Source organism: Protopterus annectens, chromosome 4.part1 (assembly GCF_019279795.1).
Source record: "Protopterus annectens isolate FY-2018-M chromosome 4.part1, PAN1.0, whole genome shotgun sequence".
Lineage (NCBI taxonomy): Eukaryota > Metazoa > Chordata > Ceratodontiformes > Protopteridae > Protopterus > Protopterus annectens.
This window is the reverse complement of record NC_056734.1, coordinates 984,108,456-984,127,654: the sequence shown is the minus strand read 5'-3', so window position 1 is coordinate 984,127,654 and position 19,199 is coordinate 984,108,456. Positions and strand designations below refer to the sequence as shown.

The window sequence follows — 19,199 nt, the reverse complement described above, 5'->3', positions numbered from 1 at the left end:
TTAGACTGTGTAGCTCGGAGGGATTGGGATTTCTTTAGGTGTAGCATGTCCAACAGCTCTGGGTTTGACATAGCTTTATATGTTAGGCAGAGATCACCTCGGAGTAGACTATATGCTAAGGAATAAAGCTGGAGTTTTTTGAGACCGTCAGTGTAGGGTATCTGTTTGAGGCCAGTAATCCTCTTTGTGAGGTACTTCTGTGGCCTTTCCAGCTGCTGCAGATGTCTTGTGAGGTACATTGCAAAAGGGGCGTTGTACTCTATAGTGGTTCTAATGAGTGTCGAGTAGAGGGGAACAATGACCTCTTTTTTCCTGGATGAGAACCCTTTTATGATGAGGTATGCCACATAGAAGGACTTCCTGACTACTGTGGCGATGTGACTATCAAAGGACAGACTACTGTCCACCTAGGTCCCAAGGTCTTTTATCACACATTTGGTGTTAAGTAGACTGCTGTCTATGTAGTAGTTTATGGGTACAGAGTTTTTACCAAAGGGGATGACTATGCACTTTTTGGCATTGAGCTTGAGGCCATGGCTCTGGCACCAGGCATTGGTCTCAGCGAGGCCATTCTGTAGGATTTCCACATCATTTGGGGACTTGACTATGGTTCCTAGTTTGCAGTCATCTGTGAACTTCATTAGCCATAGGCCTTCTGTGTTAGCCTGTATTTCAGAGAAGTAGATACCAGACAGGAGAGGTCCCAGGACAGAACCCTGTGGTACTCCACTTGTCACTTGTTTGTGGTCAGATTTGGAGTGTGCAACTTTTACAGTGTGGGTTCTGTCAGTGAGCCTGTTGGCAATCCATCTTGTGACGTAGGGATTTATACCTAGTTTAGTGAGTTTAGCTATAATTCCAGAATGGGGGATGGTGTTGAAAGCCTTGGTGAGGTCAAGATAGTCCATGTGAACCACCTTACCCTCATCTATGGCTTTGGTGACTGCCTCATAGAAGTCGATCAGGTTCAGGAGGCATGATCTGCCTTTCACAAACCCGAACTGAGTGGGATCCAGAGTTTGGAGGTTACCAATGTCTTTGTTTATGAGTTCCATGATGATACGTTCATTGGCCTTGCAGACCAGACTCGTCAGGCTAATAGGGCGATAGTTCCAGGGATCCGTGGTGGCTCCCCCTTTGTGGAGTGGGATAACTATTGTATGCCATTCAGTGGGCACAAATCCTGATGTTAGGCTTTGATTGAACATGGTGCTTAGGTGGGGGGCCAGTTCGTTCTGAAGTTCGTGTAAAATGCAGCCTGGAATGTTGTCTGGTACCATGGATGCTGTGTTTTTGGGTTTAGATATTGCAGCTTTTACCTGCGTAGTTGTGATTATAGGAACTCTGCATTCTTCCTGTATAGATATGGGCCCTTTAGGGGTGGGGGTGGGGGGGCAAAGTTAGCACTGAACCTATCTGCCAGGATGTTGGCAATATCAGTTGGTTCTGTAATTTTCGTGCCGTTGTGCTATAACTCAGAGCAGATCTGGGTGTTGCCACTGAGATTCTTGACATAGCTATAGAATGCTTTGTGGCTGTCCTTAGAATCAGTGGCAATTTTGTTTTCGTAGCTAGCTTTGGAGGATCTTACAAGGGATCTCAGCTTCTTACTGAGGCTGACCAGGGAACTTCTCCACTCATGGGATTTTACTCTCTTTTGCAACAATTTCTTCCTTCTGTTGTACAGTTTGTTTATGTCAGGGGACCACCAGATTGACTTCCTTTTTTTGGAGGATAGCATCTTAGTTCTGTTTGGGATAGCATGATCCATGCACTGGTGTAAGTGCTTATAGAGTGCATTTGTGTAGGATTCAGCAGTTGTAACTGTATTGTCCATCTGCATGGGTGTCATTTGGGTGGCACAGTGGTGCAGCGGTTAATGCTGTCACCTCACAGCAAGAGGTTCTCCGGTTCAATTCTTGGCTGGGGTACCTTCTGTGTGGAGTTTGCATGTTCTCCCTGCGTTCACGTGGGTTTCCTCCGGGTACTCCGGTTTCCTCCCACATTCTAAAGACATGCTTCTGGAGCATTTCTCCCCGGGCCTCCACTGAAAACAGGATCTGTGGACCCTAGTCGGATTTTCCCGGTCAACAAATGTTAAATAAAAATAAATAAAATGAAGTTCACCACTTCTGTCTTAAGAAGCATGAAGTTGGCTTTGGAGAAATTTTTTACCGTGGTTTCCTTATTGGGGGGTGGGGGCGGGATGTGGATATCAAGGGTGATTAGCTTATGATCGGATTGGACCAACGAGGAGTTGACTTCAGATGTGGAACACTGGTCACTCATGTTGGTAATGACTAGGTCTGGGATATTGTTGCTCCTGGTGGGGGTGTGGATAAGTTGATCCAGGGCATTGGAGTTTATGAATTCCAGAAAGTGTTGTGTGAAGGAGTTGGTACACGAGTAGTTTTCCCAGTTAATGGTGGGGTAGTTGAAATCGCCCATTATTAGGGTGTTTGGTTGAAACCTAATATTTTCCAGTACATCAAGAAAAGAAGAGTGGGAATCCTGGGGCATGGTGGGGGATCTGTAGCAAACTACAATTTGGATTGCAGTTTTGCCCAGAGTTAGTTGCACTTGGATAATCTTGGATGCATTATGCTGAGCAAGTAGCCTGGAGGTGTGGATATCCTTAATGAATATGGACACACCTCCACCTTTGTTGTTCCGGTCCAGGTCACATGGCTGAAAAGTGTGGTATGAGTTATAGCCTGGTAGTGCAGGGGTGCTCTCTGGAGCCTTGAACCAGGTCTCAGTCACTGCACAGATATCGATATTCTCCATTTTAAGGAGTGCCTCGAGTGAGTGCATTTTGAGATTTAGACTTCTAGCATTGAGTAGCATTACCCTCAGTTTTTGCTTGTCTCTTCCTGTTACGGTGGTGAATTTGTCATTTGAACCTTGCCTAAAAAAGGCACTATAGAGGCAGCATGAGCCTTAGCCAGTATCTGAAATCCCAGGGGTGACAGGTGCAGGCCATCTCTGGCAAAGCATCGTGGCCTGTCGCCCATGTCATCCCGAGCAGACAGATACTGGATCCCCCTAGATTGACACCAGAAGCTCAGCCAATTGTTGAAGTCAATCATTTTGTCCTTGTACTGCGGTATCATTCTGGGTGATGGCAGAATGCTACTCAGGGCTAGGGTCATACCTGCCCTGGGCTACAAGATCAGAGAGCTCTTCCATGTTTCTTTTCATGAAGTACAGGGAGGTATGTCTCAGGTCATTCACACCAACATGGACAATGACAGAGTCATATTTGTACTTGTTGTGGAATGACCTGAATGCGTGGGTTATGTGGCAGATCTTGGCACCCGACAGTCAGCTAACAGTAACCTTCTCCTTGTTTAGCCTGGTAAGTGGGACATCAGTGTGCCTAACTATAGAGTCACCTATGACTAGTGTGTTGGATACATTGTTTTGCCTTATTGGCTGTGGTTGAGTGGCACACTGAGTCTGTGGGCTATGTGTCGTTTGGGTTGTGTTGGGAGGGGTGGACGTTGCTTGTGTTTCTGCTTTGGAGGTCTCTGTTGCTTGGGCAGATTATTATTGAGAGCCTTCACGAATGTTTTTTGTTTCTATGTGTGGATTTTGCTGGTGTAGATTTAGTGAGATTATGTGATAAGTGTGGTGTGGTGCAAGTGTTTACCTTCTCCTCTTGAATGTCAAGTTTGGTCTTGGCTAGAGAGAGCTTTACCTCCAGTTTGGATAAGTGCATCTCTCACAGGTTGTAGTGTTGGGTGGTAGGAGGAGAGGGTTGTCTTGTGTACATGAGGCAATTTCTACATAGCCCCAAGATGCCCAGATTCATCAGATAGACAGGAGAGAACACTGGGAGCTGACCCTTGGACATGCCTGAATAAAACAAACTATTTTCCTCTAGATAAGTGAGGAAAGTGAGTGCAAGAGCTGTTTTTCTCTAAGCAAGTGAGAAAAGTAAGTGCAAAAACTGTTTTCCTCTAGGTAATGAGAAGGTTTAGTGCTATAGTAATTAGTAGCTTATTTAGTGCTTACAACAAGTTCTGAACAAGTGCTGACCATGAATAAGCAAATTCAAGTGCTAAAACTAAGAATCTGTATCTGCACTGGACTAGTTACAGGAAAGAAACAATTGCAAATGCAGGCTTTCAAATCAGAAAGTTGAGAGAGATGGAAAAGATTGCCCAGACTGCCAAGAACTACAATTTCTGGGCCAGAACCATTCCCTATGTGGTAGACAGATTGCCTAGTGCTTACCACTCCCACTGACAAGCTAGAAGGCTTCCCTCCAACACAGAAAGGCTTGGGGGGGGGGGGGGCTTACATACAGTCCTGGATACAGCAAGTCTGTAACTGGACTACACTAGTTACAGGAAAGGTAGGAAACAGGCTTACAGTTTTTTTTTTTTTTACAGAAAAGTAGCTAAAACAGCAGTAAAAATTCAAATACAGTGCAAGCTAGCACACTTGAGTATGTAGCAATATTAGACCAAACAGTTTAAAAATGCAATTAAATTAAAAATGACTAAAAACAAGTGCAGAAAGAGTGTATTAGGTAGAATGTGGTAAAGAGATGGGACTGGGGGGAGTGTCCCAGATCAAATCTACAGTGGGGCGGGCAACTGCAAAAGCCACTAAATTTAAACAATAAACCAGAGAAAGGAGGGTAGGTGGGACAAAACACTTTCAGCAGAGATCTGAAAAACTATACAGTAAATCAAAAATAACAGTGCACAACTCTGAATAAAATTAGTGTAGCAACAATTTACAGTACACAATTCTGAAGAACCAAAAAATATACTTAGCTCTGTATATTTCCAGATAGTTTGAAAGAGTTCAGTTAGACACAAGTTCCAGCAGTGATATGCAGGCTGTTAACTAACAGGGTCCATCATTATGCAAGTAATCCTTCAGATAGTCAAATGACACAAGCTGTAAAAAACAGTTATACCAACTTAAGACACAGCAGAATATAGGGAGAGGTGGGACCAAACACTTGCAGCAGAGATCTGAAAAACTATACAGTGAATCAAAAATAACAGTGCACAACTCTGAATAAAATTAGTCCAGCAACAATTTACAGTACACAATTCTGAAGAACCAAAAAATATACTTAGTTCTGTATATTTCCAGATAGTTTGAAAAGAGTTCTGTTAGACACAGGTTCCAGCAATGATATGGAGGCTGTTAACTTGTCAGCCCAGATATGTGCGTATTGCTTCCAAGAGTATTTTAATTGATAACTTTGACAATGTTTGTTGTAAACTATTGCAAGAGGTGGCACTTCTATCATTTATATGATTCTAAAATCATTTTCATGGCTGTGTGTCTTGTTCTTTCTTACCGTGCAGTAAGAGAAAGCTAATTTCAGAAGTCAACTTTCTCTGAAATCGCTAACTACACATTAGGAATGTTAGTTATCAGTACCTTTATTTTCTAGCAGCATAGTTTTAACTAAAGTAAGATTATCCAAGTGCAATGATTTTTATACTCTCATTTGTTTTTTTGTTCCAGATAATGACTAACACAATGAAAGTGAAAAGGAAAATGTTGCCAACTGTAAATCAAAGCATTGATGAACCTCTTCAGAGACCTGTCACCCCAAGCACACATCGTATTGTACATGTAGTGTAAGTATGAAACCCAGAGACATTAAAATACATTAAAACATGAAGGAAATAATCTCTGATGCAGATTACTGGCTCTGCATCACAGATGTTTTGACTTTGACTACTCCCCAGATGGCCAACTCAACTTGGCATCCAAGCCACTAGAGGCAAAAACTATGGGAGGACTGAAATGAGTGGCTATTTCTGGCTTCCTGGTGTGGAGGAGAGAAGAGCATTATTGAAGTCAGCCTGCAGTAGCTTCATCTCAGGGACACCATGTGTTGCAAGTTTCACTAGCCGTGATGGATGTCTGCCGGCCAGTTGGGGTGCATGTGCCTGGAAGCATGCACTGATAAAAAAAAAAAAAAAATACAGTGCATCAGGCAGTAAGGGACACTTTCAAACCAGTGTGTTTGTGTGAAAGCATGCATGCATGCATGTTTCTGCGTTTTAGAAGCATGTTAAAAAAATTCATAACACTGTTTTCATTGTGACCTTGCTTACTGGTTCTTGCCTCCCTTTCTTGGTGTCTTAGACAAATGGGGGGGTGACGTTATTGCTTAGATCTCTGTTGAAACTATCCCCCCCGCATTTTCTGCCGTGTCTTCAGTTGGTATAGTAACAGCTGCATTCAAATTGCTGGAACATGTGTTCTGAGAGACTGCCCTACAGACTATCTGCAAATATACAGAGCTGAGTATATTTTTTTTGGTTATAGAGTTTGTTAATTGTTGCTTAGATCTCTGTTGAAAATGTTGTCTTACTGTTCTGAGAGACTGATCGGCAAATATACAGAGCTGAGTATATATTTTTTTGGTTTTAAAGTTTGCACTGTTAGTAGTTGCTTAGATCTCTGTCTAAACTGTCCCTCCATTTTCTGCCATGTCTTCAATTGGTATAGTAACAGCTGCATCCAAATTGCTGGAACCTGTGTTCTGAGAGACTGCCTTACAGTCTATCTGCAAATATACAGAGTTGAGTATATTTTTTTGGTTATAGAGTTTAATTGTTGCTTAGATCTCTGTTGAAACTGTTGTCTCACTGTTCTGAGGGACTGATCGGCAAGTATACTGCGCTGAGTATATATTTTTTTGGTTTTAAAGTTTGTACTGTTAGTTGTTGCTTAGATCTCTGTTGAAACTGTCCCCCCCCCCATTTTCTGCCATGTCTTCAGTTGGTATAGTAACAGCTGCATTCAAATTGCTGGAACCTGTGTTCTGAGAGACTGACTTACAGAAGCAAATATACAGAGCTGAGTATATATTTTTTGGTTATAGAGTTTGTTAATTGTTGCTTAGATCGCTGTTGATACTGTTGTCTCACTGTTCTGAGAGACTGATCGGCAGATTATACAGAGCGGAGTATATATTTTTTGGTTTTAAAGATTGTACTGTTAGTTGTTGCTTATGCCTCACAGCAAGAGGTTCTCCGGTTCGATCCTCGGCTGGGGTGCCTTCTGTGTGGAGTCTGCATGTCCTCCCTGTGGTCGCGTGGGTTTCCTCCGGGTGCTCCGGTTTCCTCCCACATCCCAAAGACATGCTGCAGGTGGATTGGACACTCTAAATTGGCCCTAGGTGTACATGTGAGTGTGCCTTCTGTGGAAGGTTGGGCGCCGGGCTGGCAACTCGACACCATAAAACTCCACTGCCATTCAATGTGCGGACAAGGTGATCTGCTGTGGCGACCCCTAACCGGGAAAAAGCCGAAAGAAGAAGAAGACTGTTAGTTGTTGCTTAGATCTCTCTTGAAACAATCCCCCCCCCCCCATTTTCTGCTGTGTCTTCAATTGGTATAGTAACAGCTGCATTCAAATTGCTGGAACCTGTGTTCTGAGAGACTGCCTTACAGACTATCTGCAAGTATACAGAGCTGAGTATATTTTTTTGGTTATAGAGTTTGTTAATTGTTGCTTAGATCTCTGTTAAAACTGTTGTCTCACTGTTCTGAGAGACTGATTGTCAAATATACAGAGCTGAGTATATATTTTTTGGTTTTAAAGGTTGTACTGTTAGTTGTTGCTTAGATCTCTGTTGAAACAATCCCCCCCCCCCATTTTCTGCCGTGTCTTCAATTGGTATAGTAACAGCTGCATTCAAATTGCTGGAACCTGTGTTCTGAAAGACTGCCTTACAGACTATCTGCAAATATACAGAGCTGAGTATATATATTTTTTGGTTATAGAGTTTAATTGTTGCCTAGATCTCTGTTGAAACTGTTGTCTCACTGTTCCGAGAGGCTGATTGGCAAATAAACAGAGCTGAGTATATTTCTTTGGTTTTAAAATTTGTACTGTTAGTTGTTGCTGAGATCTCTGTTTTCCCCACCCCACCCTCCCATTTTCTGCCGTGTCTTCAATTGGTATAGTAACAGCTGCATTCAAATTGCTGGAACCTGTGTTCTGAGAGACTGCCTTACAGACTATCTGCAGATATACAGAGCTGAGTATATTTTTTGGTTATACAGTTTAATTGTTGCTTAGATCTCTGTTGAAACTGTTGTCTCACTGTTCTGAGGGACTGATTGGCAAATATACTGCGCTGAGTATATATTTTTTGGTTTTAAAGTTTGTACTGTTAGTTGTTGCTTAGATCTCTGTTGAAACTGTTTTCCCCACCCCATTTTCTGCTGTGTCTTCAATTGGTATAGTAACAGCTGCATTCAAATTGCTGGAACCTGTGTTCTGCGAGACTGCCTTACAGACTATCTGCAAATATACAGAGCTGAGTATATATTTTTTTGGTTATAGAGTTTGTTAATTGTTGCTTAGATCTCTGTTGAAACTGTCCCCCCCCCCCCATTTTCTGCCATGTCTTCAGTTGGTATAGTAACAGCTGCATTCAAATTGCTGGAACCTGTGTTCTGAGAGACTGACTTACAGAAGCAAATATACAGAGCTGAGTATATATTTTTTGGTTATAGAGTTTAATTGTTGCTTAGATCGCTGTTGATACTGTTGTCTCACTGCTCTGAGAGACTGATTGGCAGATTATACAGAGCGGAGTATATATTTTTTTGGTTTTAAAGTTTGTACTGTGAGGAGTTGTTGAGATCTCTGTTGAAACTGCCCCCCCCCCATTTTCTGCCATGTCTTCAATTGGTATAGAAACAGCTACATTCAAATTACTGGAACCTGTGTTCTGAGAGACTGCCTTACAGACTATCTGCAAGTATACAGAGCTGAGTATATTTTTTTGGTTATAGAGTTTAAGTGTTGCTTAGATCTCTTTTAAAACTGTTGTCTCACTGTTCTGAGAGACTGATTGTCAAATATACAGAGCTGAGTATATATTTTTTGGTTTTAAAGGTTGTACTGTTAGTTGTTGCTTAGATCTCTGTTGAAACATCCCCCCCCATTCTCTGCTGTGTCTTCAATTGGTATAGTAACAGCTGCATTCAAATTGCTGGAACCTGTGTTCTGAGAGACTGCCTTACAGACTATCTGCAAGTATACAGAGCTGAGTATATTTTTTTGGTTATAGAGTTTGTTAATTGTTGCTTAGATCTCTGTTAAAACTGTTGTCTCACTGTTCTGAGAGACTGATTGTCAAATATACAGAGCTGAGTATATATTTTTTGGTTTTAAAGGTTGTACTGTTAGTTGTTGCTTAGATCTCTGTTGAAACAACCCCCCCCATTTTCTGCCATGTCTTCAATTTGTATAGTAACAGCTGCATTCAAATTGCTGGAACCTGTGTTCTGCGAGACTGCCTTACAGACTATCTGCAAATATACAGAGCTGAGTATATATTTTTTTGGTTATAGAGTTTGTTAATTGTTGCTTAGATCTCTGTTGAAACTGCCCCCCCCCCATTTTCTGCTGTGTCTTCAGTTGGTATAGTAACAGCTGCATTCAAATTGCTGGAACCTGTGTTCTGAGAGACTGACTTACAGAAGCAAATGTACAGAGCTGAGTATATATTTTTTGGTTATAGAGTTTGTTAATTGTTGCTTAGATCGCTGTTGATACTGTTGCCTCACTGTTCTGAGAGACTGATCGGCAGATTATACAGAGCGGAGTATATATTTTTTGGTTTTAAAGTTTGTACTGTGAGGAGTTGTTGAGATCTCTGTTGAAACTGCCCCCCCCCCCCATTTTCTGCCATGTCTTCAATTGGTATAGAAACAGCTACATTCAAATTACTGGAACCTGTGTTCTAAGAGACTGCCTTACAGACTATCTGCAAATATACAGAGCTGAGTATATATATTTTTTTGGTTATAGAGTTTAATTGTTGCCTAGATCTCTGTTGAAACTGTTGTCTCACTGTTCTGAGAGGCTGATTGGCAAATAAACAGAGCTGAGTATATTTCTTTGGTTTTAAAATTTGTACTGTTAGTTGTTGCTGAGATCTCTGTTTTCCCCACCCCACCCTCCCATTTTCTGCCATGTCTTCAATTGGTATAGTAACAGCTGCATTCAAATTGCTGGAACCTGTGTTCTGAGAGACTGCCTTACAGACCATCTGCAGATATACAGAGCTGAGTATATTTTTTTGGTTATACAGTTTAATTGTTGCTTAGATCTCTGTTGAAACTGTTGTCTCACTGTTCTGAGGGACTGATCGGCAAATACACTGCGCTGAGTATATATTTTTTGGTTTTAAAGTTTGTACTGTTAGTTGTTGCTTAGATCTCTGTTGAAACTGTTTTCCCCACCCCATTTTCTGCTGTGTCTTCAATTGGTATAGTAACAGCTGCATTCAAATTGCTGGAACCTGTGTTCTGAGAGACTGCCTTACAGAAGCAAATATACAGAGCTGAGTATATATTTTTTGGTTATAGAGTTTGTTAATTGTTGCTTAGATCGCTGTTGATACTGTTGTCTCACTGTTCTGAGAGATTGATCGGCAGATTATACAGAGCAGAGTATATATTTTTTTGGTTTTAAAGTTTGTACTGTGAGTTGTTGCTTAGATCTCTGTTGAAACAACCCCCCCTCCCATTTTCTGCCGTGTCTTCAATTGGTATAGTAACAGCTGCATTCAAATTGCTGGAACCTGTGTTCTGAGAGACTGCCTTACAGACTATCTGCAAATATACAGAGCTGAGTATATATATTTTTTTGGTTATAGAGTTTAATTGTTGCCTAGATCTCTGTTGAAACTGTTGTCTCACTGTTCTGAGAGGCTGATTGGCAAATAAACAGAGCTGTATATTTCTTTGGTTTTAAAATTTGTACTGTTAGTTGTTGCTTAGATTTCTGTTGAAATTGTTTTCCCAACCCACTCCATTTTCTGCCGTGTCTTCAATTGGTATAGTAACAGCTGCATTCAAATTGCTGGAACCTGTGTTCTGAGAGACTGCCTTACAGACTATCTGCAAATATACAGAGCTGAGTATATATTTTTTTGGTTATAGAGTTTGTTAATTGTTGCTTAGATCTCTGTTGAAACTTTTTTCTCACTGTTCTGAGAGACAGATCGGCAAATATACAGAGCTGAGTATATTTTTTTGGTTTTAAAGTTTGTACTGTTAGTTGCTGCTTAGATCTCTGTTGAAACTCTTTTCCCCACCCTCACCCCCATTTTTTGCCGTGTCTTCAGTTGGTATAGTAACAGCTGCATTCAAATTGCTGGAACCTGTGTTCTGAGAGACTGCCTTACAGGCTATCTGCAAATATACAGAGCTGAGTATATTTTTTTGTTTATAGAGTTTGTTAATTGTTGCTTAGATCTCTGTTGAAACTGTTGTCTCACTGTTCTGAGAGACTGATCGGTAAATATACAGAGCTGAGTATATATATTTTTTGGTTTTAAAGTTTGTACTGTTAGTTGTTGCTTAGATCTCTGTTGAAACTGTTTTATCCGACCCACCCTTCCTATGTTTGGTTTGTAGTTTAAATTTGGTGGCTTTTGCAGTTGCCCGCCCCACTGTAGATTTGATCTGGGACACTACCCCAGTCCCAACTCTTTACCACATTCTACCTAATAAACTCTTTCTGCACTTGCTTTTAGTCCTTTTTAATTTAATTGCATTTTTTAAACTGTGTTTGGTCATATATTGGTGCATACTCAAGTGTGCTAGCTTGCACTGCATGTGAATCGTTTTTACTACTGTTTTTGCTACTTTTCTGTAAAAAAAAAAAAAAAAAAAACCTGTAAGCCAGTTTCCTACCTTTCCTGTAACTAGTGTTCCAGATACATATTTGCTGTATCCAAGGCTGTATATAAACTTCTGAGCCCCCTAAGCCTTTCTGTGTTGGAGGGAAGCCTTCTAGCTCATCAGTGGGAGTGGTAAGCACTAGGTAACCTGTCTACCATAAGGAGTGGTTCTGGCCCAGAAATTGTAGTTATTGTCCATTTGGGCAATCTTCCATCTCTCTCAACTTTCTGATTTGAAAGCCTGCATTTGCCCTTGTTTCTGTCCTGTAACTCGTCTAGTGCAGATACAGATTCTTAGTTTCAGCACTTAAATTTGCTTATTCATGCTCAGCACTTGTTCAGAACATGTAAGCACTAAATAAGCTACTAATTACTATAGCACACAGCCTTCCTCATTACCTAGAAGAAAACAGTTTTTGTACTTACTTTTCTCACTTGCTTAGAGAAAAACAGCTGTTGTACTCACTTTCCTCACATATCTAGAGGACAATAGTTTCTTATTTAGGCATGTCCAAGGGTCAGCTCCCAGTGTTCTCTCCTGTCTATCTGATGAATCTGGGCATCTTGAGGCAATGTAGAAATTGCCTCGTACACAGACAACCCTCTCCTCCTACCACCCAACACTACAACTTGTGAGAGATTCACTTATCTAGCGAATCAGGAGGTAAAGCTCTCTCCAACCAAGACTTAACTTGACAGTCATAAGGAGAAGGTAAACATTTGCACCATGCCACACTCATCACATAGTCTCACTAAATCTACACCACCAAAATCCATACATAGTAACACAAAAACATTCGCGGAGGCTCTTAATATAAACTGTCTAAGCAACAGAGACCTCCAAAGCAGAAACACAAGCAACCTCCATCCCCCAACACAACCCAAATGACACACAGCCCACAGACTTAGTGTGCCACTCAACCACAGCCGATAAGGCAAAACAACGTACCCAACACACTAGTCATAGGTGACTCTGTAGTCAGGCACACTGATGTCCCACTCACCAGACTAAACAAGGAGAAGGTTACTGTCAGCTGCCTGTCGGGGGCCAGGATTCACTACATAACCCATGCACTCAGGTCATTCCACAACAAGTACAAATATGACTCTGTCATTGTCCATGTTGATGTGATTGACCTGAGATGTATCTCCCTGGACTACATGAAAAGAGACATGGAAGAGCTCTCCGATCTTATAACCCAGGCAGGTATGACCCTAGCCCTGAGTAGCATTCTGTCATCACCCTGAATGATACCACAGTTCAAGGACAAAATGATTGACTTCAAAAATTGGCTAAGCTTCTGGTGTCATTCTAAGGGGATCCAGTATCTGTCTGCTTGGGATGACATGGTCGACAGACAAATGGCCTGCACCTGTCGCCACTGGGATTCTGGATACTGGCTAAGGCTCTTGCTGCCCCTATAGTGCCTTTTTTAGGCAGGGTTCAAATAACAAATTCACCACCATAACAGGAACAGGCAAGCAAAAACTGAGGATAATGCTGCTCAATGCTAGAAGTCTAAATCTCAAAATGCACTCACTCGATGTACCCCTTAAAATGGAGAACATCGATATCTGTGCAGTGACTGAGACCTGGTTCAAGGCTCCAGAGAGCACCCCTGCACTACTAGGCTATAACTCATACCACACTTTTCGGCCATGTAACCTGGACCAAAACATCAAAGGTGGAGGTGTGTCCATATTCATTAAAGATATCCACACCTCCAGGCTAGTTGCTCAGCATAATGAATCCAAGGTTATCCAAGTGCATCTAAATCTGTGCAAAACTGCAATCCAAATTGTAGCTTGCTACAGATCCCCCACCATGCCCCAGGATTCCCACTCCTCTTTTCTTGATGTACTGGAAAATATTAGGGTTCAACCAAACACCCTAATAATGGGCGACTTCAACTACCCCACCATTAACTGGGAAAACCACTCATGTACCAACTCCTTAGCTCACCGCTTTCTGGAATTCATAAACTCCAGTGCCCTAGATCAACTTATCCACACCCCCACCAGGGGCAACAATATCCTAGATCTAGTCATTACCAACATGAGTGACCAGTGTTCCACACCTGAAGTCAACTCCTCGTTGGTTCGATCTGACCATAAGCTTATCACCCTTGATATCTACATCTCTCTCCCACCCCCCATTAAGCAAACCACAGTAAAAAATTTCTCCAAAGCCAGCTTCATGCTTCTTAAGACAGAAGTGGTGAACTTCATGACACCCATGCAGATGGACAATACAGTTACAACTGCTGAATCCTACACAAATGCACTCTATAAGCACTTACACGAGTGCATGGATTGTGCTATCCCAAATAGAACCAAGACACTATCCTCCAAAAAAAGGAAGCCAGTCTGGTGATCCCCTGCCATAAACAAACTGTACAACAGAAGGAAGAAACTATTGCAAAAGTGAGTAAAATCCCATGAGTGGAGCAGCTCTCTGGTCAGCCTCAGTAAGAAGCTGAGATCCCTTATAAGATCCTCCAAAGTTAGCTACGGAAATAAAATCACCACTAAATCCAAGGACAACCACAAAGCATTCTATAGCTATGTCAAGAATCTCAATGGCAACACCCAGATCTGCTCTGAGTTATAGCACAATGGCACGAAAATTACAGAACCAGCAGATATTGCCAACATCCTGGCAGATAGGTTCAGTGCTAACTTTACCCCCCTCTCACCCCCTAAAGGGCCCATATCTGTACAGGAAGAATGCAGAGTCCCTGTAATCACAACTACACAGGTAAAAGCTGCACTCTCTAAAGCCAAAAACACAGCATCCATGGGACCGGACAACATCCCAGGCTGCATTTTACATGAACTTCAGAATGAACTGGCTGCCCACTTAAACACCATGTTCAATAATAGCCTCGCATCAGGCTTTGTGCCGACTGAATGGCACACAGCAACAGTTTTTCCACTCCACAAAGGGGTAGCCACCACTGATCCCAGAAACTATCGACCTATTAGCCTGATGAGCCTGGTCTGCAAGGCCATGGAATGTATCATCATGGAACTCATAAACAAAGACATTAGTAACCTCCAAACTCTGGATCCCACCCAGTTCGGGTTTGTGAAAGGCAGATCATGCCTCCTGAACCTGATAAACCTCTTTGAGGCAGTCACCAAAGCCATGGATGAGGGTAAGGTGGTTCACACAGCCTATCTTGACCTCGCCAAGGCTTTCGACACCATCCCCCATTCTGGAATTATAGCTAAACTCACTAAACTATGTATAAATTTTTATGTCACAAGATGGGTTGCCAACTGGCTCACTGACAGAACCCATACTGTAAAAGTTGCAGACTCCAAATCTGACCTCAAAGCAGTGACAAGTGGAGTACCACAGGGTTCCATTCTGGGACCTCTCCTGTTTGGTATCTACTTCTCTGAAGTACAGGCTAACACAGAAGGGCTCTGGCTAATGAAGTTTGCAGATGACTGCAAACTAAGAGCCATAGTTAAGTCTCCAAATGATGTGGACATCCTACAGAAGGGCCTCACTGAGACAGATGCCTGGTGTCAGAGCTATGGCCTTAAGCTCAATGCCAAAAAGTGCAGTGTCATCCCCTTTGGTAAAAACTCTGTTCCCATGAACTACCACATAAGCAGCAATCTACTTAACACCGAATGCTTGATAAGTGACCTTGGGACCCAGGTGGACAGTAGTCTCTCCTATGATAGTCACATCGACACAGTAGTCAGGAAGTCCTTCTACGTGGCACACCTCATCATAAAAGGGTTCTCATCCAGGAAAAAAAGAGGTCATTGTTCCCCTCTACTTGTCACTCATTAGACCCATTATAGAGTACAACGCCCCTTTTGGAATGTACCTCACAAGACATCTGCAGCAGCTGGAAAGGCCACAGAAGTACCTCACAAAGAGGATTACTGGCCACAAACAAATGCCCTACACTGACCACCTCAAAAAACTCCAGCTTTACTCCGTAGCATATCGCCTACTCCGAGGTGATCTCTGCCTAACATATAAAGCTATGTCAAACCCAGAGTTGTTGGACATGCTACACCTAAAGAAATCCCAATCCCTCCAAGCTACATGCTCTAGGGACCTAAACCTTGTCACCACAATAAACAAGACAATGCTGGAGGGATAGATTCCTGTCCCAGAGACTTCCTATACTCTGGAACAAGCTTCCCATTTATGTCAAGCAAAGTTCTTCATTAGCACTCTTCAAGAAAAATCTTGATGAGTAGATGGGAAATAGGAAATACACCCCGGCGATCACTTCTGTGTCTTTGCTCGACAGTGGCACAGGAAAATAACTTTCTTGGGTGGCGTAAGCCATGGAACCTTGCTGGCTAGGCTTAAGTAGGCCCTTGGGCTGATAGCCTAGTACCTACCTATGAAGGGAATGAATGATAAAATAAGGAATTAGTGACTTTGATCTTCTTAAGTGTTGCGGTGGAATACATTGCATAATTTGAAAAAAAAGTAAATCTGAAACAGAAATATTTTTTTATTTGAAGGCAGGTCAATTGCCGATGTGGGAGTCAGGAGAACTTATGTGATGCATTTCCGACTTGCTGGCTTTATTTTTTTTATTTATTTTTTTTTAACGCATCTTCCTTTGCCAGCAGTTTACCTTTAAAAACAATGAGTTAACAAGAAATTTGATTTTATATTTCTTTGGGCAAGCATTTTATCTTTATTGATTTTTTTTTTTTTTGGGGGTGGTAAATGTTATACTTTAACAGCTATGTTTCCAAGTCCATCCTTTATGGGATAAAGAATGTGGGAAGACTACACAAAGAATGATAGCTTCCAAGCAGAAACAGTCCAGAGATCTGATTGATGTTCTTCATAGTCAATGTTGCAGTACTGATTCTTTGGTCTTTCTGCTAAGCAGAGGCCCGCAGTGAGCTCGATTTCTAGAGTCTTTGCATCATCCCTAGCTGATGGACTTCCAAAGACTGCTGTCTGGATGTCAGCATATAACAAGGGCATCCATCAGCACCATCTCCAGTTCTTTGTAGTCATGCAGTCCAATGGACTTCACATGTGTTCAGAATGATAGCAATCCATCAGTTGGTTTATTTTTCCATATTGTTTCCTTCTTCCAGTCAGATAAATACCCCGGTTGGGATTTTCCTCTATTAATTTAATATTTAAAAAAGGTCAACACTTGCTTGAAGTAGGAAAGCAAATCCCACAGAAAGATTTTCATTTACTTTGTCTGTTCTGCTTGGGGCCTCAGCATGTCATCTCTAATTATCATGTCTAAAATTCCATGTGAAAACCTTTAAACAACTTTCCATGGGGGTGCTGCAACCCACTGCTGTCAACAGGTCTTTGCAAACATAAGCGTCTGCTCCTATCATTCTGAAGAAATGAAAAGACAGAAAGATCAAGGACTCTGATGTTTCCATGAAAGTTCCAGTTCTTGTCCCTAAGTCAGCCAACAACCCGGGTGAAGCACCTTTGCAACCCCCTGGTCCAGTGATTCTTAAACCTGAAGCCTCTGGCGCAAATGTTTGGGAGGCAGACATGGTTTTCAGCCTGCCTACCACTGTTAACATAGCACAGATATCAGTTGGGTCTAAGGTCTGTCAGCAGGCTTCATCATTGGATGTTTAGTTGTGGATCTTGAGGGAGACACCCTGTCTACCTTGGTTACTGAAATTTTAACCAAATTCTCTGTTGGACAGTCACAACCTCGGGTCATCCTTCTAAACAGATACCTAATCAAAGTAAACCACTTCCTTTTCTTTGCCCCAGCCTTCAGCTAGTTCTTCTCAGGAAAAAAAAGACATCCTAAAAATAGAACAGGAGTTCATGGCTTTCATGAAATCCATTTCTGCTGCTGAAGCCTCCCCATCCAAGAGAAGCAGAGAGTTGGCTTTTCAGGAAGATTTAGATTACTCAAGTTCAAAAGATGGTGAGTTGTCTTACTCTGGGCACCTGCCACCAGAAATTTATTCAGACTTAGATGGCACCATCTCTTCTAGCCCCCCCCAAGGACCATTCTTTTGGTGATACCCATTGCTGGATGAAGGCGGCCCTCAGTTGGAAAAGCAAACAGTTCTCCCAAGCTGAGACACATTACAAGGGAACTGCTGAGTTTGCCTTCTGCCAGGTCACCGGCTGTCCCTCCTGTACACATGAGTCATGGATGATGTCTTTGAAAACATTGATTTACATCCTGATTCTTAACCGCCTGCTGCTAGGAAGCCAGACAGGTTTTACAGAGTGCTTGAATCTTACAACCACCTTTACAAAAATCCCAAGGCTGACCTCTCAGTAGTTTCTACTGAATCCACAAAAGATGCACCTAAGGGGCCAACTAGACATCCCTTACCTAATGGTAGGAAAAGTAGAGTCTTAGATTTGAATTAAAAGCTTATACCTCTGCCAAACCTTGAGTAAGATCACTGAATTGCCAATTCCATATGATAAAGTATTTGAATCTCGCTAAGACCAAATTCTAGCTAAGGTGGACTCTATTGAAAATAGAACCTTATCAAAGGAAATTCAGAATGCAACAAGAGAAGCTTTGCAAGTCTCCTGACACTCCCTAAAGTTTTGCTATGATGCCTAAGATGCATCATGCAAAGCAACAGCCGCATGTTCTGTCATCTACAGACATGTATGACTCAGGACCCAACTCATGTCAGATCAAGTGAAAGCTGAACTGCTGGATACAGGATAAGATGGAAAACATAGGTTGATGTTAGGTCCAGGCCAGTTATAGCTAAATTTATGTAATCATGGAATAAAGAGAGAATTCTCACAGAAATAAGAAAGATAAAAAAGTGGCAGTCGAAGAGATGGTAATACAGATCTTTATCAGATTTTCCTGTAGACGTTGTAAACCAGAGGAAACATTTCTTTGCCTCTCATAAAAATTTGAGAGAAGAACATTAGATTTTACCTTAATTTCCATTCATATTAAGAGTTTCCTGGACTGGCTTAATAATGTCCTCCTTCAGTTTAGTACCAAAAGATGAGAAGGAATTAAAAGTTGTAGGAGCAGCTGAATAATATATAAAAGTGAAGAGGATCAAGGACACCATTATCTCTGTCTCTTGACAAGATGGAGAGCTTACAACTTTTTTCCCTTGTCACCTCTTTTAGTCCAGTGAATGTTCTTCCTGCCACTAATTTCTTATGTAAAATCTCATGTTTTAGCATAGATTTATTTAATAATGTTACCGTAAATATCTGCTAATACTAATGTTATTGAATGTATTAAAAATAAATACAAATTGTTGTGTGTGAAAAAAGAGAAGAGCTAATTGTGTATATGTTTGAGGCTCATCTATTAGCCAGTAGTGTTAGTGACTGGAATGAAAAATGGAGCTAAAACAATAAGTGCAAATAAACCTTGGGACTACCATCTCAGTGGGAGAGGTAATTCTGATCGAGCATATGAAAACAAGAATCCATATTTGGCACACTTAGATGATTATTTTCGTAGGTCTCTGATATAGCAGTGGGGATTTTTTTCTTAAGGTTAGTTTAGGCTCATTTTGG

At 41.6% G+C, this 19,199-nt stretch overlaps 1 protein-coding gene across 1 annotated transcript in view; it reads left to right on the top strand.

Annotated features, from left to right (window-relative positions):
* ARMC9 (armadillo repeat containing 9) overlaps positions 1–19,199 on the top strand; it is a 3,277,521-nt gene that overhangs the window by 2,762,633 nt on the left and 495,689 nt on the right. Inside the window, 1 exon segment of the mRNA XM_044070688.1 lies at positions 5,497–5,612. Coding sequence (XP_043926623.1) covers positions 5,497–5,612 — 116 coding nt within the window.